At 36.6% G+C, this 21,610-nt stretch overlaps 1 protein-coding gene and 1 long non-coding RNA gene across 2 annotated transcripts; one reads left to right on the top strand and one right to left on the bottom strand.

Annotated features, from left to right (window-relative positions):
- Positions 1-1,507: 1,507 nt before the first annotated feature.
- Positions 1,508-2,933, bottom strand: LOC133862982 (uncharacterized). Its single transcript, XM_062298937.1, has 2 exons — positions 2,050-2,933; positions 1,508-1,723 (listed from the first exon to the last, which is right to left on the bottom strand). Exons 1-2 carry the CDS (start codon positions 2,477-2,479, stop codon positions 1,689-1,691), a joined length of 465 nt encoding a protein of 154 aa, XP_062154921.1. The 5' UTR covers positions 2,480-2,933; the 3' UTR covers positions 1,508-1,688.
- Positions 2,934-18,752: 15,819 nt separating this feature from the next.
- On the top strand, positions 18,753-21,373 carry LOC133858618 (uncharacterized). Its single transcript, XR_009898538.1, has 4 exons — positions 18,753-18,938; positions 19,016-19,080; positions 19,864-19,920; positions 21,087-21,373. It is a non-coding gene; the product is annotated as an uncharacterized LOC133858618 (long non-coding RNA).
- The last annotated feature ends 237 nt before the right edge of the window (positions 21,374-21,610 follow it).

Below are 21,610 nucleotides of genomic sequence, written 5' to 3' on the forward strand. Positions count from 1 at the left end.
TCATGAATTTTGGAGGGTAGCTAGAGGACTTCAAGATGAGCGTCTCAGTTTTTGAATCGACCAAAACGGAGTTTGTTTGACCCTGTTTTCGTTATTCCAAAGTTTAAGGTATGTTTTGAGTTTTTATCAAATTGTAACTATAAACGTTTCTAAAAACAAAAATACACATTTATTTTCATAAATAATCATAGTTATTCATTTGCCTTATTAAAAATGTTTTAAAAATAATTTAAACCATTATAATTTATATCTTAAAAATCTGGGGCGCTACATTCCTCCCCCCTTAACAGAATTTCGTCCCCGAAATTCGTAAACTATGCTTCGCATAAAGTTTACATTAAGGGAAGATTTAGATTCCTAAATCTTAAGTCTAGTGATACAGATTTTATGTGAAGCATCTGATTATTAAACATGAAAAATAAACAAGCATACAGCACCGTATGACAAATTATCATATATATAGAATTTTAAGCTCTTTATAACAAGAAATATAACAGATCAAACTAATATGAAGATTGCAGAAAAGAAAACATTTCATTTCTCATTATAGGAAGATTTCTTGCACAACAAATCCCTTTTGTGATGATGTTTTCTGATAATCGTGGTGGAAAGCTTGCCAAATGAGAACATGGAAGCCTCGAAGGAGAGGAAGGTGGGGAAGGTGAAGAAAGCAAAGAGGGTTAGGGAGGGAAAGATCGAGGGAGGGATAGGGTATAACCGGTGCAGTTGGAGGAAGAGAATGATGTTGGAACGGAAAAACATTCTCAAAAAAAGTAACATCCCGAGATACGATGATTTTCTTTGTTGTTAGATCATATACTCTATATGCTTTATGACCAAAAGGGTAACCAAGAAAGATACATTTTGAGGCACGGGGTGAGAATTTGTCGCGAGATGAACGAAGAGTTTGCACATAGCAAAGGTAGCCAAATATTCGAAGATGATGATATTCGGGAGGATTATTGAAAAGGAGTTCATGGGGTGATTTATTTCCAAGACTAGGAGAGGTGGTTCTACTGATGAGATATGTGGCAGTCAAAATACACTCACCCCAAAAAGAGATGGGAAGATGAGCTTGGAAGCGTAAACACCGTGCAACATTGAGTAGGTGTCGATGCTTACGCTCTGCAACTCCATTTTGTTGGGGGGTTTCCACACAAGTACGCTCATGGATGATACCTTCGTCATGAAAGAATTGTTGGATCCGATGTGATAGAAATTCTTGCCCATTGTCAGTGCGGATGTGCTTAACAGAGCAAGCAATTTGGTTTTTGACGAGAAGGCAAAAATGTTTTAAGCAAGAATAAGTTTCAGATTTTAAACGCATAAGATATACCCAAGTGTTGCGTGAATAATCATCAACTATAGTCAAAAAATAATGAGCACCTGTGTGTGAAGGGGTAGGGTAACTTCCCCAAATGTCACAATAAATTCGAGAATAAATGACATTGCTTTTATTGTGATTCAATGAAAAAGGAAGACGAGTATGTTTAGCTCGTTGGCATACATCACAGTGAAAACAAGGATTAGAAATGGAAATGACTTTATTCATGCCGGATGGAGATGGATGCCCAAGACGTTGGTGCCACAAATAGAAGCAAGGTTTTTTTTGGGAATGCATGGCGGATGGAGTTGCAGGAAAAGGTGGTGGTGTTGTTGCCTTGTAGTAGTATAGCCCATCACGAAGTTCACCCATTCCAATCAGCTTCCTCGTGGCAAGGTCCTGGAAGACACAAAAGGTGGAGAAGAAAATAGCAACACAGTTTAGAGCACGGGTGATCTTGCTAATAGAAAGGAGATTAAACTTAAAATCAGGGACATATAAAACGTTGGCTATAGTGACAGTGGGTGACAATTTGATAGAGCCAATGTGAGTGATAGGAACAAGTTCACCTGTTGGAAGTTTAATGGGGCTAGCATCTTTGACTTCGTGAGAAGTTTCAAGGATGGAAGGAAGAGAGGTCATGTGATCAGATGCTCCACTATCAATGACCCAATCAGAGGAATGCAAATCTGGAATTAAATTGCAAGAATGAGGTAGGACATTACCAGCAAGATTGGCTGAATGATTTGGCGAGAGAAGGTCCATCAATTGGCGGTATTGCTCAGCAGATAGTCCTGGTATCGAACTTTCATTAGTATGAGATGTTCCTGGATTGGTAGAGACATGGTGAGCAACATGGGGAGAGGATCCTTTATTTTGACTGAATTTCTGATTGCTGCGAGAATGATCCCAGTTGGGTGGATAGCCTACTAGCTTATAGCAAGCGTCTTTCCAATGTCCAAGAGCGCCACAGTGATCACATTTTGGCCTACCACGTCCTCTTCCTCGTGGTTCATTTGGACGAGAGTGTGAGAAGTTTCGGTTTGCTGCCATAACCACAGAATCAGAGTTGAGTGTAGGGAGGTGAAGCAACCTCTGTTTCTCTTCTTGGTGGATAATGGAATAAACTTTGCCAACGTTGGGAAGAGGATCCATGGCAAGGATCTGGCTGCGAATGGATGCATGTGAGTGAGTTCTCGCAAGGCACCACAAGAGCAATTTGGGATGGTGGTGAGTGTATTCAACTCATCCCAGTATAATTTGATAATGTTATAGTAGGCAGCAATGGACATATGATCTTGGCTCAAGGTGGAGATATGTAACGCCCCCAAACCACTAAGGGTTAGGTTCGTCCTTTTCTCTTTAAAAACTGCAAAGATTCGTAAGGTCTGCCAAATATCTTAACTAGTATGCTGATTTAAATAAATTAAAAATAATAATGATTTTAAAACTCAGAGCTTTTAATAAATGAGGAAACGGTTATTTCGAAATAAACAATTATGTTTGATTCAATAATTAAAAAATCCAAAGAAAACTAAATTTGTTGTGCAAGTGCACGTATTAAGAAAACATAAATGCAATATTCTAATGCATTCCTAGATCCCATTCCGGCAGCCTAGGTTTCTCTGTTCATAACCTGAAAACAAAAACAAAATAAGGGGTGAGCACAAAAATATGCTCAGTAAGAAAATCCTCAACCATAAAACAGTTGAGTTAAATTCTTTTTAAAAATCTCCAAAACAATTGTCAAAAACTCATTTTTATACACAAGATATAATATATGTTTGAAATTAATCATTACTCATAATAAGCCCCTGTACACTATTACGCCCTGTGTAAATAGGGTTGCGCGGTCTTTGCTGTGACCTCGGGCAGGTAACGCGGTTTACCTGTGGCCACAGGCCCTGCCCCCGTCAGCTAATTAATTAAAGTGCACTTAGACTGACATAGAGACGGATTACCGCTTTCAAAAAGTTCATCAGCGGGTGCGCTTCCATCTCAAGCTACGGTACCGAGCTTAATATCTGCGAATCTCTGCGAATATGGGGCCCAAAATAATAGTCTCCTCCACACACGTGCCATTTTCTCAAAAATTTCTCCTTTATATATATCTCATAAAGTTTTCTCACAAAACTCTCATTCTTTTCTTGTATATCCAGGGGCAACGTGTTGGAGGGTTTCACAAATTTTTTCTTCTTTTATTGTCACTTCCAAAAAGGTTGACTTCACATCTCGGTTAAAATAATAAATTCTCAAAAATTACAAAGTCCTTTAGAACCGAGGTTTTTCTCAAAATCACAAATTCCAAAATATCATTTTTACTCAATAACTTTCACATCAAAACCAATTAAAAACAATTCTTCATGTAAACAAAATAATTTGAAATACCAAATCAAGAATAATCAAATCGCAATTATGCAAATAAAGGAATAATTAAAGTAACATAATAATTTGAGAAGGGGTAGAGGGTCCCTTACTTGGACTTTCCATTAGCATCGGGATCAAGCTTTACTCTCCTTGTATAGTTTCTTAGTTTATCAATATAAGGATTTTTACTAGAAAATCCAGTGAAAACAGTGAGTTCGGTCACGGAAAATCGCCGGATATTCGCTGGAAATGTCGTCGGAAATTCGCCGGAAAAGTCGCCGAAAAGTCGCCGGAAAGTCTGCCGGAGACGGGTCGCAGCCGGGTCGGGTCTCCGGGTTCGGGTCACTGTTTGGGGCCGGGTCGGGCTCAGTGGGTCTGGGCTGAAGTTAGTTCGTGGGTCGGGTCTGGTTGGTTCGCGGGTATGGGCTTACGGGGTTCGGGTTCCGGGTTGCTGCTGGGCCCGTCGGATTTGGGCTGGATCACCGGAAGCTCGGCCTGGTTTGCTGAGTTTGGGTTATGGGCTCGGGTCTCCGGTTCTGGTTGGTTCATGGGTTGCCAAATTTCTGGGCTAATCAAGTTTTCTGGGCTGGGCCGTGGTCGGGTTTGGCTCGTGGTTTATTGGTCCGGCTGGGTCGCATACACACACACACACACACGGGTCAGGTAGGTTGTAGGTTGCTAGTCGTTGAGGGGGTCAGGTTATCCCTGGGTTCGCTGGAAATCTGTTGATGGTGCGGCACGGGTCACGGCCAGAACTCGTCGGAAAAGCCTCTGGGTTGACGCCGGAGGGTCGGGCTTGGCGAGTCTAGGCTGGATGGCTCACGGCATGACGAGATCCACCGGAGAACGGTCTCCAGTCGCCGAAAATCGGGCACTGGACCGGTCACCGAAGATGGGGTTCGGTCAGGCGGGGTTGCGGGTTCAAGGCCCTGGGTTCACTGGGTCACGGCCAGAACGGGTTGATTGGGTCTGCTTCGGATCCCTCACGGCCGGCCTGTTCATTGACCCACCGGAAGTCGCGTCACTACTCGCCGGAAGTCAGGTTTGGGTCCGGCGGTTCTGGGTTCACAGGTTCCAGCTGGTTTGGTGGGTCACGATCTCCCTCTACAATCGGCTTCTCCCCTTCTCGGGTTCACTGTCTCTCACCCCCAATTCAGCTCTCTATCTCTCGCCCTCTGATCTCTCTCTCTATGTCTCTGTATCTCTCTTTCTCCCAATTTCACTCCCTGTTCACAACTCTCTCTGTTGGTCTCTCGGTCTTAGAAGAAAAGAAAGAAGGATAAGGAAGAAAAAAGATAGAGAAGAAAAAGAATAAAGAAAGGAGAGTCTCAGTGATTAACACTGATAGTGCGAGTTCACAGAGAGCAAAGCTCTGTTTTATAACAGCAAGGGTGATGAATGGAAGGGCTAGTGGGTGGAGAGCTTATAATAAGTCAGTTGAGAAGTGGGTGCCGCAGTGGAGAATTGGTTTGAGAATAAATTGAAGTCTGAGTGGAATTATCATATAGCTGAGTGCGTGAATGCACTGTCCACTAGTGGCTTGTTGGCCGAAAGGTGTAGGAAGTGGAAAAATGATGAAGGAGAAAGATAGTGGGCGGCTGGTGAATTATTAAAAACAGAGTGGAGAGCATGGCTGAGTGGAGTAGGTGGGTGGCTTGATTCGCACAAAAAGCATTTATCAGTGTAGATTTTAGCAGATGTTATTTTTACACTAGGTCTTTATCAATTTAATAAAAATCACTAGAATGTAATTTTAAACCCAGTAATATTTGGTTATAAAATAATTATCAGTTTTACTAAAACATAGTTCATTAAAATCAATTGAAAATATTTATAAAACAATTTATAAATCGAACGATTATTTATTCACATAAATAATCATTTTTATTCTTAAATTTTAAAAACATGTTTTAAAAACTGGGGTGTTACAAGATATCCCTTTTTAACTTAAAGATTCGAGGATTGTTACCTTGAGAGAAACGTTCTTCTAAATCGATCCATACTTCTCGAGGATTGTTGCAGTAGATGACACTGTTGAGGAGTGATTTATCAATGGAGTTAAGGATCCATGACAACACCATATCATTACATCTTTCCCATAGGTGAAGGTCTGTGGAGTTGAGAGTTGGGCGAGTGAGAGAACCGTCGACAAAACCAAATTTGTTTTTGGCATTCAAGGCCATTTTCATGGCTCGCTTCCAGGTGATGTAGTTGTCACCGGTGAGGGAATTAGAAACTAATACTGCTCCTGGATGGTCAGCAGAATGGAGAAAATATGGAGAAGATGTAGAAGAAACATCACTGATTTGGTGTGATGTTTCATTATCTTGCACATTTGTCTCTGATTCGGACATGTTGATGAAAGAAAAAAAATTCAGAGATGCTCTGATACCATGTTGAGAAAGACAATGGGACCAATATTGAACAAGAAAAAGAAGAAGAGAATTATAATCTCATGTATGATTATGTATCATTGTTCTCTGTTTTATATTACAGCCAAGGGAACAAAATCCCATGATCTAAGGACTAAGAAAGAAAAGTAAAAGCCATGATCTATGGAAAAGGAAAAAAACAACTCAAAAGTAAAAGCTACTAATGATCAAAGCTACTAATAGCTACTAATGATCAAAGCTACTAAAAGGAAAAATCAATCAGACATCCTCGGTAAGGTGAGGAAGGAAGGAAAAAAAAAAGGAGGAAAGAAAAGAAGAAGGAAGGAAAGGAGGAAAAGGAGAAAAAAAGAAAAAAGAAAAGAAGAAGTAAAAGAAAGGGTAAAGGAGATATAAGAATGAGGAGAAAAGAAAGGAGAGAAGAAGAAATGAGGAGGGGAAAAGAGGTAAGAGAAGAAAAAAAGGAAGGAGAGAGAAAGGAGAAAGGGAAAGAAGAAATGAGAAAGAGGAGAAAGGAAAAGAAGGGAAAAGAAAGGAAAGGAAAAAGGAAAGAAGAGAAGAGAAAGAGTAGGAAGAAAGAAGAGAGTGGAAGAAAGGAGAAGAGAAGAGGAAGAGAAGAATAAAGAAAAAAAAAAAAGAGAAAGAAAGAAAAAGAGAAAAAAATAAAATGGAAAAAAGGGAAAAGGGAGAAAAGAATGAGAAAAGGAAGTAAGGAAAAAAGAAAATAGAAGAGAAGAAGAAGAAGAAGAAGAAGAAGAAGAAGAAGAAAGAAGAAAGGAGAAGAAAAAAGGGAGTAAGATAAGGAGAAGAAAAAGAAAAAGATAAGAAAGAAAGAAAAGAGGAAGGAAAAGTAGTAAGGAAGAATAGGATGAGAAGAAAGAAAGGAAGAAAGAAGAAAAAAAAGGAAAAAAGTAAGGAAAAGAAAAAGGAAGAAAAGGAAAGTGAGAATAAGAAGAGAATGAAGTGAGAGAAAGGAGAAAGAAAAGGAGAAAGAAGAAAGATGAGAAGGATGAAGAAGGGAAAGAAAGAAGAGAAGAGGAAAGAAGAAAAGAAGAGGGGATATAGGAATGAAGAAGGGGAAAAAGAAGAAAGAAGAGAAGGGAAAGGAAAAAAGAGGAATGAAAAAAGAGAAAAAAAGAAAGAAAATAGAGAAGAAAAGAAGAGGAAGTAAGAGAAAGAAAGGAAAGGAAGAGAAAGGAAAAGAAAAAGAGAAAGGGAAAAAAAAAGAAAATAAAGAGGAAAAGAAAGTAGAAAGAAAAGATAAAAAAAAAAAAAAAAAAAAGAGAGAAGAAAGGAAAAAGGAAAGAAAAAGAAGGAGATAAAGGAGGAAGAGTTAAAGAGTGGAAGAAAAGATGAAGGAAGAAAGAAAAAAAAAATAAAAAAAAAAAATAAAAAAATAAAAAAATAAAAAAATAAAAAAAAAGAGAAAAAAAAAAAAAGAAAAAAAAAAGAAAAAAAGGAGGAAAAAAGGAAAAAAGAAGAAGAGAAAAAAAATAAAATGGAAAAAAGGGAAAAGAAGAAGAAAAGGGGAAAATGAATGAAGAAAGAAAAAAAAAAAAAAAAGAAGAGGAAAAAAAGGGGGAAAAGAAGGAAGGAGAAAAGAAGAAGAAGGAAAAGAGAAGAAATAGATGAAAGGAAAGGAAAAAGAAAGAAGAAGGAAAAAGTAGGAAAAAGGATGAGAATAAAAAAAAAAAAAAAAAAAAAAAAAAAAAAAAAAAAAAAAAGGGAAGAAAAGAAGAAAGTGAAGTAAAAAAAGAAGAAAAAAAAAAGAAAAAAAGAGAAGAAAGAAAAGGGAAAAAGAAGAAGAGAAAAAAGAAGGAAAGAAGAAAATATTAGAGGAAAGAAAGAAGATGCTGGAAAGTAGGATATAGACTTAAAGAAAGAAAACATCATAATGCTCAAATGGTGCCAGTCGGCCATTATAATTATTAATAAAAAGAATGGAATATAAAAAAATACACATATTGTTGAAGAAGAGCTGGAAAGAAGAAGACGAAATAGAAAAGAAGGAGAAAGGAAATAAAAGTGAAAGAGGAAAGAAGGGGTGCGATTTTGCAGAGAAAATGATCTGCTTTATTATTGTGAGAGTCATGAGTGCCGTGGGTTGGTGCCGCAGGGTGGAGAGCACTGAGTCAATTTTAAAACCGTGAGGATGATGAGTGGAGGGTAGGTGAGGTGGGCTGAAGGATTTATTAAAGCAAAGTGGAGGGAAGTGGCTGAATATAATAAAACTGTAATGATGGGCTGGATTGGTACGATTTAATTTAAGCAGAGTGGGTAATGAGCTAATTTTAATCTGCCGTGTTTTGATGCAATCAGCACCTTCAGTTTAAAAATTAGCTCATTACCCACTCTGCTTAAATTAAATCGTACCAATCCAGCCCATCATTACAGTTTTATTATATTCAGCCACTTCCCTCCACTTTGCTTTAATAAATCCTTCAGCCCACCTCACCTACCCTCCACTCATCATCCTCACGGTTTTAAAATTGACTCAGTGCTCTCCACCCTGCGGCACCAACCCACGGCACTCATGACTCTCACAATAATAAAGCAGATCATTTTCTCTGCAAAATCGCACCCCTTCTTTCCTCTTTCACTTTTATTTCCTTTCTCCTTCTTTTCTATTTCGTCTTCTTCTTTCCAGCTCTTCTTCAACAATATGTGTATTTTTTTATATTCCATTCTTTTTATTAATAATTATAATGGCCGACTGGCACCATTTGAGCATTATGATGTTTTCTTTCTTTAAGTCTATATCCTACTTTCCAGCATCTTCACTACTCTTTTCCCTCTTCTCCCTTCTTTCTCTTCTCTTCTATTCTTTCTTTTTCTCTCTTCCTCTTTTCCTTTTTACTTCTTTCCTTTACCCTTTTTTTTCTCCTTTCTTTCTTCTTCTTCTCCTTTCTTTTTTCCAACTCCTCCACCATCCATCCCTGCCCCTAGTCCCGCCAACCCCACTGCATCATCTCGACCTCCTACGGCTCCTGCACCTTCGCCACCTTCATCCATACCACCACCACCACCCATTATCACTCGGCCTGCACGTACCATCTCTCGACCCACCTATCTCAAGGATTTTATTTGTGCACCTCTACCTACCAAGTCCATCATGACTTGCCCTGATCAGCCCTCGGCAGGTATGGTACATTCTCTCTCCCATTGTCTTTCATATGATCGTTTTAACCCCAAACACTTGTCCTTTTTATCTGCATTGTCTCACCATAAAGATCCCACCAATTATGCTCAAGCGGTCCAACATTCTCATTGGCGGGATGCTATGGCTTCTGAAATTCAAGCCTTGGAGGCCAATCACACTTGGACACTTCAAGTGTTACCTTCTGACAAACGACCAATCGGCTGTAAATGGGTCTTTAAAACAAAGCTTCGAGCAGACGGCACCATTGAAAGGTACAAAGCCCGCCTTGTTGCTAAAGGCTACACTCAAATTGAAGGTCTTGATTACCACGATACCTTTGCACCTGTTGCCAAGCTTGTTACTGTTCGTTGTGTTCTTGCCGTGGCTGCAGCCCGCCACTGGTCTCTCCATCAACTTGATGTTCATAATGCTTTCTTGCATGGAGACCTTGATGAAGAAATACAAATAATAAAATAGTAGATGAGATAGAATGAATAATAAAAGAGAAATGAAATAATAGAAATAGAAAATAAGAAAAGAAAAGAAAGAAATTGAAAATAGAAAATAAAAAGGAAATAAAAATAATTATATATATATATAAAAAAAATAAAAGGAAGGTGGGGCGCAGACCTGCGCCCCACATTCAAAGAAAAAGGTGAAGGGCATTTGCCCTTCACACAATATGGTCATATGGCCATTTAAAATCGTAAGGGCCAAATGGCCATTTGGCAAAAGAAGGCCTGATGGCCATTAAAGAAAGAAAAAAATAAAATAAAAGCAAACTTAATGGCTATCAAAAGGCTGAACGTCCATTTAGAAAAACAGTGGCCAAATGGGCATTAAAATAATAATAAAAAGGGGGCAAATGGGAAAGATGTAGAACATAAAATAGTAAAAGAAAAAGGGAGATGAGTCGTTAGTGTAACGCCCCCAAACCGCTAAGGGTTAGGTTCGTCATTTTCTCTTTTAAAACTGCAAAGATTCGTAAGGTCTGCCAAATATCTTAACTAGTATGCTGATTTAAATAAATAAAAATAATAATGATTTTAAAACTCAGAGTTTTTAATAAATGCGGAAACGGTCATTTCGAAATATACAATTATGTTTGATTCAATAATTGAAAACCCAAAGAAAACTAAATTTGTTGTGCAAGTGCACTTATTAGGGTAACATAAATGAAATGTTCTAATGCATTCCTAGATCCCATCCCGGCCACCTACGTCTCTCTGTTCATAACCTGAAAACAAAAACAAAATAAGGGGTGAGCACAAAAACATGCTCAGTAAGAAATCCTCAACCATAAAACAGTTGAGTTAAATTCATTTTCTTTAAAACCTCAAAACATTTGTCGAAAACTCCTTTTTATTACACAAAATATAATATATGTTTGAAAATAATTAGTTCTCATAATATGCCCGGTACACTATTACGCCCTGTGTACGTAGGGTTGCGCGGTCGATGCGGTGACCTCGAGCAGGTAACGCGGTTTACCTGTGGCCACAGGCCCCACCCCCGTCAGCTAATTAATTGAAGTGAACTTAGACTGACATAGAGACAGATACCACTTTCACTAAGTGAATCAGCGGGTGCGCTTCCATCTCGAGCTACGGTACCGAGCTAAATCTCTGCGAATCTCAGCGACTAGGGCCCAAAATAATAGTCTCCTCCACACACGTGCCCTTTTCAAAAATTTATATATCTCATAGAGTTTTCTCACAAAACTTTCTCATTCTTTACTTGTATATCCAGAGGCAACGTGTTAGAGGGTTTTACAAATATTTTTCTCCTTTTATTGTTATTCCAAAAATGACTTCATATCTCAGTTAAAATAATAAATTCTCAAAATTTCAAAGTCCTTTAGAACCGAGGTTTTTCTCAAAATCACAATTTCCAAAATATTATTTTTACTCAATAATTTTCACATCAAAACCAATTAAAAACAAATCATTCGTGTAAACAAAATAATTTGAAATACCGAATCAAGAATAATCAAATCGCAATTATGCAAATAAAGTAATAATTAAAGTAATATAATAATTTGAGAAGGGGTAGAGGGTTCCCTTACTTGGACTTTCTATTAGCATCGGGATCGAGCTTTTACCAAAATACTTCCTTGCACACACTTCAAGCCTTAAACCACACAAAACTACACAAATCCCACAATTTTCTCTCTTGGCCTTAGGTGTGTGTGTGAGTGAAGCTTGATGGGTATTGTGTCTTCCATTTTGGGTTCTATTTATAAGAGAATGAATGGTTAGGATCAAGTAGACACATTTTGATCCAATGGATGGGAATTAACCTTACCTACCACAATGCACTCAAAAATGCACTCAAACTTACCTACCACAATGCACTCAAAAATGCACTCAAACTTACCTACCATAATGCACTCAACCTTACCTACCACAATGCACTCAAATTTACCTATCACAATGCACTCAAACCTTAATATATTATTCTAACATTATTATTAATATTATTATTTAACCATTCTCATTGCTAGACTAATCTACTATGCCTAGTTTCTCACTCAAGGAAATTACTATTTTCTCAAAGGTGGGTTGGGTTTGTAGATAGCAATTGGAATGGGTTGGGTTAAGTTCAAAGATGGCCCAATAATGAATAATGTGAATTTAACATGTGAAATGTGGGTTGGGTTTGTAGATAGCAATTGGAATGGGTTGGGTTAAGTCCAAAGATAGCCCATTAAAGAATAATGTGAATTTCCGTCCAGAACAGGGGTCATATTTTTAATGGGTGTTTTCATAGCTTTAACGACGTCCAAAAATCATGAAATTTGGAGGGTAGCTAGAGGACTTCAAGACGAGCGTTCAAAATTTTGAATCGACCAAAACGGAGTTCGTTTGACCCTGTTTTCGTTATTCCAAAGTTTTTTGAGTTTTTATCAAATGGTAACTATAAACATTTCTACAAACAAAAATACACATTTATTTTCATAAATAATCGTAGTTATTCTTTTTCCTTATTAAATTTTTTTTTTTAAAAATAATTTAAACCATTATAATTTATGTCTTAAAATCTGGGGCGTTACATTCTTTCCCCCTTAACAGAATTTCGTCCTCGAAATTATAAGCTATGCTTCGTATAAAGTTTATATTAAGGAAAATTTAGATTTTTAAAACATAAGTCTAGTAATACAGTTTTATGTAAAGCATCAAGAAAATAAACAAGTATACGACCGTATGATTAATTATCAATATGGAATTTTATGCTCATAACAAGAAGTATACAAATGGGTAGGTTGCAGAAAAGAAAACGTTTCATTTCTCATTAAAGGAAAATTTCTACAACAAATTTCTTTGTGAGGACGTTTTCTGATAATCTTGGTGGAAAGCTTGCCAAATAGAAACATGGAATCCATGAAGGAGGAAGGCGAGGCAAGCAATCAGGAAAGGATATGAGTGCGGTACTCATATCGTGGTGCTCTCTCTCTTCTATCACAGATCGCCATCACCGGATTGTGAGTAGATGCCAGAAAAGCTTATGGTGACGAGAAGGAAGAGAAGGTCTTGCATGATCAAGAATAATCTTGCTTCTGGATAGTATGATCAAGAATAGTCTTGCTTCGTTGTTTGTGAATCTGGTTGTGATGCTGCATTTTTCCAACTTTAGACTTTGAAATTTGGTTATGAAATTTCATCTTCCTTCTCAGGAAGCGATGATAAGCTTAGACCAGAAGAAAAATTTTGGCTTTCAAAGCGTGAAGAGCTGAGAGCTCAAAGGTGTACTATGCAAGGGAGAAGATGAGTGAATTTATAGAGAGATTTGAGAAGGGTCGGTGCAAGTGGTGCCGACAGTGGATCGTAAAATCTTCCTACCTTTCTCGAAATGCTCATCCACGTCTGCTAGGCACGAAAAGTGCGGCGAGAAATCCGGAAAAGTCTTGGGTGAATTCGGAATTCGAGAAGGTGAAAAGGGTGAAAGTTGAAAAAGAAAGAGAGCTCGTGATTCGAGAGCTGTCTGCTAGTGGTAGTGGTGGCTACGCTCAGAATGACGTCGATTAGACCGCGTCTTGTCCACTGATTAAATCCTCTTTCCTTTCCTTCAGATCTTTCAAACAACAGACTCATTTCTATCTTTTCTCCTTCAGGTCCTTTGAGGAATATCTTCATTTCCTTAGTTTTCTAAAAATGGCTTCCTCATCCTCTCAAAATAATTTTGATCTCAATACTGCGCCTGAAGTGCTACCAAAAATTTGGCGTCCATTGTTCCTATCTCAGAGAGGTCCTCTTATGACTAATGACTCTGTGATGCTGAGTGATGCAGTAGCTGCATCCGTGGCTCAAGGCATCATAACTCCTCGAGATGCAAAGTTGTTGGCGGATAGGACTGATGCTCAAGCCATCAGTGACTCTTTGGCTTTCAGTATTCAGGGTGCTTCTTCGGTTTCAAATATGGCTCGACGTCTGCAAGTTCGAGGAAATGAAATTCAAGCGCTGAAAGCTCAAATTTCAACTTTGCAACGAATGTACATGGACTTTAGACGAAGGAATCGGGTTCTTCAGCAAGAGAATAAAAAGCTGAAGAAGGTAGTAAATTCCTATGCGAAAGACTTAGGAAAGAGGTATGCTGAGTTGGAGCAAAACACTAATCGTCTCCAAGATCAACACAAGGATCTCTTGCTTGCGGTCCAAAACCTTAGGGTTTTCCGCTCTGAGGCTTAGCCAGGTATTCTATTTGATCTAGCAATTCTTTACTAACGAAAATAAATAACTAACTGTAGTATAATAAAATACTCGCAGGTATAAGCATACCGAACTCTCCGGGAATGATGCAGAAAAGGTCTGATTTGCAAGTCTATGGTTTTCTTTAAATCTAAAGTGGTTCATCTTGTAAGACAATAATTATTCTCTACGTACTGTTCTTATCTCTAAAACTCTCCTAAGGTTGCTATAATCCTTTGAACTGTTATTCCATTTCGACCTATTGCTAAGGTATAACTCTTGTATGATATCATGATCTTCTTTCTTATTCCTGCATAATTACTATCATCCTCAAATTGCAATAGATCAAAACCTTAGTATTACTCCAATTTAATTATGCAGTCAATCAATACTCCGATTTGCTAATTATAAACTTATCCGCCAAGCAAGGATATCTAAGAAAATCAATGAATCACATAATCAAAATTTTATTTGACTTAAGCTCTAGAAAGACCTCAAATATATAAAAACTTCCCAAAGTTCGTCAGATGCATAGGGAAAATAATCTCTCCAAAATCATCAAATCATTTGATCAACTAATTTCCTCATATATATATAAATCAGAAATTTACGCTTTATACACCTATCTTCAAAGATACCAGATTTGGAATAATAGATACCCATTAGTCATAACATATCTTTCCTTTACATTCTAGGGTTAATCAGAAAAACCTCAAATGTGTTCAGCTAGGAATCAGACGTTCACTTAATATCTAATTCATTAAATCAGTCATCTCCAAAAATCAATGTGTTATCAACATCTAATATTACAATCAATTACCATATTCCTGTAGCCTGATTTAGGAACAACTTCCTTTTGTCCTTCACATAGCATTACTCACTTTTCTAAAATTCAACTAGGCATCAATATAAGTGGTATATCATAACCTATTCTCCATATATGTTCATCAATAGGGGTTGAAGTTTCCTTCCATTAGGAAATTCTTTAACATAAGTCTAAGTCTAACCATTCTTATCTTCAAGTAGACGATAGTCGTTCATTCCTTAGACCTCAAACACGTAAATCACATCAGGGAAATCACACTAAGCATCAACTATAAATCAAGATATGGTTTACCTCAATCATCCTCAAATGCAGCTTAGTGGGAGGCAAAATAAATTCCTCAAGTAAATTCTTAGTCTATAGAATTCTCCAATGTTCAATTAGTTAGCTATCTCCTCTAGTCAATTCAATTGATCTCTTATAGCTCAAAAATTTGTTCCGATTGTACATGTATTACATCATCAGCTAGGGTATAAAGCTTTAAATAAAATCTTGCAAATAACCCTTACCTGAAAAGATTTTGTTTCTCTTATCCTCAAAAGGGTGTACGAAAATTATGTCTCTTACCTTTATCTTCAAATTAGTCCATAGACTTCAATTTATCATTTAGACATTATCCTCATAGGTCAATGGATTCGACCTTAACCTCAATCCAATTCAATTCAATCCTCAAATATGATAATTAAAGCATTTCTCAAACTTAAGATCTTCCGAGAGATTCATCTTATCATGTGGATTATCTTATCCTCTAGAAAACTTCAATAATTTCTCAATATATTCTAACTTCACTAAAGTTATCTGATCACAAGAATATAATTGCCCCAAATATCATCAATTTACTCGATCAACTTATTTTCTTATATGTCCTTAAAACACATGAATCAGCATCTATAGATTAAGTGTCCATCTCCAAAAGGATACCAGATTCCAGATCATAAATATCTTTGTTTACATCCTACAGTAAATCAAGAAATCTCTAAACTTCAATATTTTCTCTATGCACATAAAATATCTACGTGATGCTTAATATATTTATTGACTTAATATCCATAAATCTGCCAAGTTATTAAGCATCCGAATTTCTATAATCTTTATCTCTAAAAGCATTTCATAAATCATGACTATACCTCAAAATATTGTGGTCATCAATACCTAATCATCCAAACAAGTTGGTTTATAACCGATGCAATTTGCTATTCCTCGAGAAAGATTGTACAACTTAACACTTAGTTAACAAGTCTTGAAAACCTATCATACTTTGATACTGATCATAACTTACTCTTAGTATTGATTCCAACTTAGAGACTTCAACCTTAATAAGATCAATCCTAGGGTTCACAAAGTCAAACTGCTATGATGCAATTCCCTACAGGGGTAGCTACTGCTAGGTCTACATCTAACTACTCAGACATCAAGTTATAGTCTCGTGAAAAAGAGTATGACATAATTGAATGCGTTGTACCAGAGTCAAAGAGCCTAGTGGGATGAAATCAAAAGTGTACCCGTCACTACTTCGTTTGACGCTGCTACATCACCTGGAGTTAGAGTATATACACGTGCAGGCGTAGTATTCCGTTGTTCCCCTGCAATCCTTAGCGAGGTGTTAAAAAAAAAATAGGGAATGATTCCCTAGCACTGAATACAAAACAAGAAAGGACGGACTCTACTAGGCCGGAATGTGATTCCCCATTACCCCACTAAGTCTATCTTAATGATCTAGCTCCTAAAGTCTACAGAACCTTATAACCTTTGCTCTGATACCAAAACTGTAACGCCCCCAAACCGCTAAGGGTTAGGTTCGTCATTTTCTCTTTTAAAACTGCAAAGATTCGTAAGGTCTGCCAAATATCTTAACTAGTATGCTGATTTAAATAAATAAAAATAATAATGATTTTAAAACTCAGAGTTTTTAATAAATGCGGAAATGGTCATTTCGAAATATACAATTATGTTTGATTCAATAATTGAAAATCCAAAGAAAACTAAATTTGTTGTGCAAGTGCACTTATTAGGGTAACATAAATGAAATGTTCTAATGCATTCCTAGATCCCATCCCGGCCACCTACGTCTCTCTGTTCATAACCTGAAAATAAAAACAAAATAAGGGGTGAGCACAAAAACATGCTCAGTAAGAAATCCTCAACCATAAAACAGTTGAGTTAAATTCATTTTCTTTAAAACCTCAAAACATTTGTCGAAAACTCCTTTTTATTACACAAAATATAATATATGTTTGAAAATAATTAGTTCTCATAATATGCCCGGTACACTATTACGCCCTGTGTACGTAGGGTTGCGCGGTCGATGCGGTGACCTCGGGCAGGTAACGCGGTTTACCTGTGGCCACAGGCCCCACCCCCGTCAGCTAATTAATTGAAGTGCACTTCGACTGACATAGAGACAGATACCGCTTTCACTAAGTGAATCAGCGGGTGCGCTTCCATCTCGAGCTACGGTACCGAGCTAAATCTCTGCGAATCTCAGCGACTAGGGCCCAAAATAATAGTCTCCTCCACACACGTGCCCTTTTCAAAAATTTATATATCTCATAGAGTTTTCTCACAAAACTTTCTAATTCTTTACTTGTATATCCAGGGGCAACGTGTTGGAGGGTTTTACAAATATTTTTCTCCTTTTATTGTTATTCCAAAAATGACTTCACATCTCAGTTAAAATAATAAATTCTCAAAATTTCAAAGTCCTTTAGAACCGAGGTTTTTCTCAAAATCACAATTTCCAAAATATTATTTTTACTCAATAATTTTCACATCAAAACCAATTAAAAACAAATCCTTCGTGTAAACAAAATAATTTGAAATACCGAATCAAGAATAATCAAATCGCAATTATGCAAATAAAGTAATAATTAAAGTAATATAATAATTTGAGAAGGGGTAGAGGGTTCCCTTACTTGGACTTTCTATTAGCATCGGGATCGAGCTTTTACCAAAATACTTCCTTGCACACACTTCAAGCCTTAAACCACACAAAACTACACAAATCCCACAATTTTCTCTCTTGGCCTTAGGTGTGTGTGTGAGTGAAGCTTGATGGGTATTGTGTCTTCCATTTTGGGTTCTATTTATAAGAGAATGAATGGTTAGGATCAAGTAGACACATTTTGATCCAATGGATGGGAATTAACCTTACCTACCACAATGCACTCAAAAATGCACTCAAACTTACCTACCACAATGCACTCAAAAATGCACTCAAACTTACCTACCATAATGCACTCAACCTTACCTACCACAATGCACTCAAATTTACCTATCACAATGCACTCAAACCTTAATATATTATTCTAACATTATTATTAATATTATTATTTAACCATTCTCATTGCTAGACCAATCTACTATGCCTAGTTTCTCACTCAAGGAAATTACTATTTTCTCAAAGGTGGGTTGGGTTTGTAGATAGCAATTGGAATGGGTTGGGTTAAGTTCAAAGATGGCCCAATAATGAATAATGTGAATTTAACATGTGAAATGTGGGTTGGGTTTGTAGATAGCAATTGGAATGGGTTGGGTTAAGTCCAAAGATAGCCCATTAAAGAATAATGTGAATTTCTGTCCAGAACAGGGGTCATATTTTTCACGGGTGTTTTCATAGCCTTAACGACGTCCAAAAATCATGAAATTTGGAGGGTAGCTAGAGGACTTCAAGACGAGCGTTCAAAATTTTGAATCGACCAAAACGGAGTTCGTTTGACCCTGTTTTCGTTATTCCAAAGTTTTTTGAGTTTTTATCAAATGGTAACTATAAACATTTCTACAAACAAAAATACACATTTATTTTCATAAATAATCGTAGTTATTCTTTTTCCTTATTAATTTTTTTAAAAAAAAAATTAATTTAAACCATTATAATTTATGTCTTAAAATCTGGGGCGTTACAGTTAGTGCGTGGAAAGAAATCAAACAAAGAAAAACAATAAAGTAATGAATAAAAGACAATCAATATTAGTATGGGTGTTAAACAAGGAGCAGGTCTTGTCTTTCATGTAAGCGCATGCCACGCATTAAAAGGAGGCAGAGCCTCTTTTCTCTAGGCTATTACGGAAAAACGGTGGCTTTCTCTCAATTTCTCCTTGGTTCTTCGTATAAAAAAATGCTGATCTACAAAAATCTAGCCATTCGATTTTAGATCCGACTTCGGTAACGTGATCCTCAAAGCTCGATCTACGTTTTGACCGAACGTTTTGAGGTAAATCGCTAAACTCGCATTTTTGGAGGTTTTTGATAAATCTTGTAAAAATGAGTTTACCTTGGCGTTTTCTCTAGATTTTCTGTGGTTTGGAGTTGGTAGGAGCTTCCCGAACATTTGGTCTTTGCTTGACAAATTTTTGGTAAGTTTTTCATAGACATTAGTTTTAAGTATTTTGTTAAAATATTATTTTAATGTGATTAACCTTTAATAAATGCTATGGGATAATAATATTGTGTTTGGGGTAGTGATTTATAAATTATGGTTTAAGTTTGGAAACTCTAATTTGATGGGTTAAATTAATTTAGGGTTTTAGTGTTTAAAATCTAGATTATTAATTTGTGGATTAATTGTGGTTATTGTGATGATTAATCCCAAATTAGTTATGAGTTTTGTAAAAATTAAGTATTTATGAATTAGGTTCTAATATTAGTAAAGATAAATAATTATGGGTATTTAGTTTAAATAGTATTTGTGAGGTTAACCCTAAGATTTTCTTATGGGTTAATATTATTTTAAATATGGTAGTGTTTTATGTAAAAGTTTAATGAGTATAATTTGAAGGTTAATGATATTAAGAAAATATTAGTGAGGAATTATTTAGAGATTAGTGATTATAATTTTAGGGCTAATATTATTATAAAAGTATTAGTGAAAGTAATTTACGGGTTTGTAAAATTAATTACGGATTAGAAAGTAATATTATGAGTAGATAATTAAATGGTAATTTTAATATTTAACCATTAGTAAATACTTGGGGTTAGTATTGTTTGAGTTATAGTTAGGGTATAGGATTTATGGGTAGATGTTTGGAACCCTTAAAATATTATGGATTTTCCATGGGTTAGCTCTTGAGCAATTTAAGAGCTATATGTGAGTCTAATATTAGAAGTTGTCAATAATGTGCAATGTATTGTTTTTACAGTAATGCATTGCATGGTGGTGTCTAGGAGACCTAGTGCTTAATATCCGCGCAGCCAAGGTGAGTATTCTACTCACTGAGAAGTGTTATTTTCATATATGATGAATTGTAAAATATATATTGTTTTACAACTTGAACCAACTATATGTTGATTATGAACTGTTTTGGATGATTTGAGTACTTTTGAGTATATTGAAATTATGATGATATTTTGAAGTATGATATGTGGAGTAAATGAATGGAGTCACTGTATTTTATGGTTGGGAGTTTTGAAAACTGTGATTGCAATGGAATATTAATATGATTTTAGAGTGAGTATAAAATGGGAGATTTGAGTTATGCAAATTGTTTAAAAAATGACATGTTGAACTGTTTATATTTTATAAAGAAAGCATATGTTATAAGCATGATTCATGAAATGAAATTTATTGATTGAAGGCATGAAGCATAAGCATATGAACGCTAAACGTGCATCGAAGTGAGGTTCACAGCCCACGGGAAATTATACATGGGTTAGATTCCCATGAAGTGCCTACTTGGGTTAGATTCCCTTGAGGTATTCACGAGGTACTTACTTGGGTTAGATTCCCTTGAGGTACTAGTACTTACTTGGGTTCGATTCCCTTGAAGTACTCACGAGGTGCTTACTTGGGTTAGATTCCCTTGAGGTCCTCGACCATGGGTTAGATTCCCATGAGGTGCCTACTTGGGTTAGATTCCCTTGAGGTACTAGTGCTTACTTGGGTGAGATTCCCTTGAAGCACTATACTTGGGTTCGATTCCCAAGGCATAAAACCATTAGCATGAGCATGTATAGCATTGTTTTTGTGAGTGATGTTTTTATACTATGAGTAGTTTTACTAGACGTATTAGTATGCATAAGAGTCTCAATGGAAAAGAGCTTATGTATATTTCTATCGGATGGTTGCATGATTTAAATGCTATTGTTTTCTATAACAGAATTTCTACATATAACCTACGCTGCCTAGCATGTTTAAATGTTTTCTAGTAGTCGGGTCCGCTATATCAGCTATGGGGGTTTTCAAACAAAAGCTTATAAATTGATGGCTGTTATAGTGTACTCACGACTAAAAAATGAAAAGTTGGTTCTTTGCGAAAACTCAGTGAATAGTATACCTCTGAGGTCTTAGTGTATTTATGTATGCTAAGGCGGTGGGCTCATAATTCTACCTGTACGGATGCGGCAAACCCCCGCAACCGTGCAGACATTGATGCTTTGGTTGCAGGTTCTGCGGATATAGATAATGACTCATCCACCTAGCGTATGGGATATTATGATTGGAGCACATCGCGACAGTCATATGTCACAGACTCATGGGTAGTCTGCATTTGGGTATTTTATTTATGGCTCGTGTCATACGTGACATATGTATTTGTTGAGCCTGTATTTTAGTATGTAATTAGTGTAATATGTTTTATAAGCTTTAATCAGTTAGACATGTAAATGGCTCTTGTCGTCGATAACAGTTATATATTAGATGTATTTCCGCTATTGATATGTGTTCCGTTGCACATGGATATTTATATTCCGCAGTGTTAGATGTAACTCTGAATATCAGGTACATGTTATGGAACGTGTACCTATGTTGGCTGAGCGGCAAATAGTCGTGTCACTGTGAAGATCCGTTTGTACGTTTTAAAAAAAAAAAACGGGTCGTCACATCATTGCTGCTGGTTTTCAACAATCTCAAGTAGATCACTCTCTATTCACTCAGTCATAAGGCTCTTC

Source organism: Alnus glutinosa, chromosome 1 (genome assembly GCF_958979055.1).
Source record: "Alnus glutinosa chromosome 1, dhAlnGlut1.1, whole genome shotgun sequence".
NCBI classification, from domain to species: Eukaryota; Viridiplantae; Streptophyta; class Magnoliopsida; order Fagales; family Betulaceae; genus Alnus; species Alnus glutinosa.

Coding starts and splice junctions, on each gene's coding strand:
- LOC133862982 (XM_062298937.1), bottom strand. CDS start 2,479: ATGGATCCTCTTCCCAACGTTGGCAAAGTTTATTCCATTATCCACCAA. Junction 1,724..2,049: donor TCATTCAGCCAATCTTGCTG/GTAATGTCCTAC, acceptor TGTGTCTTCCAG/GACCTTGCCACGAGGAAGCT.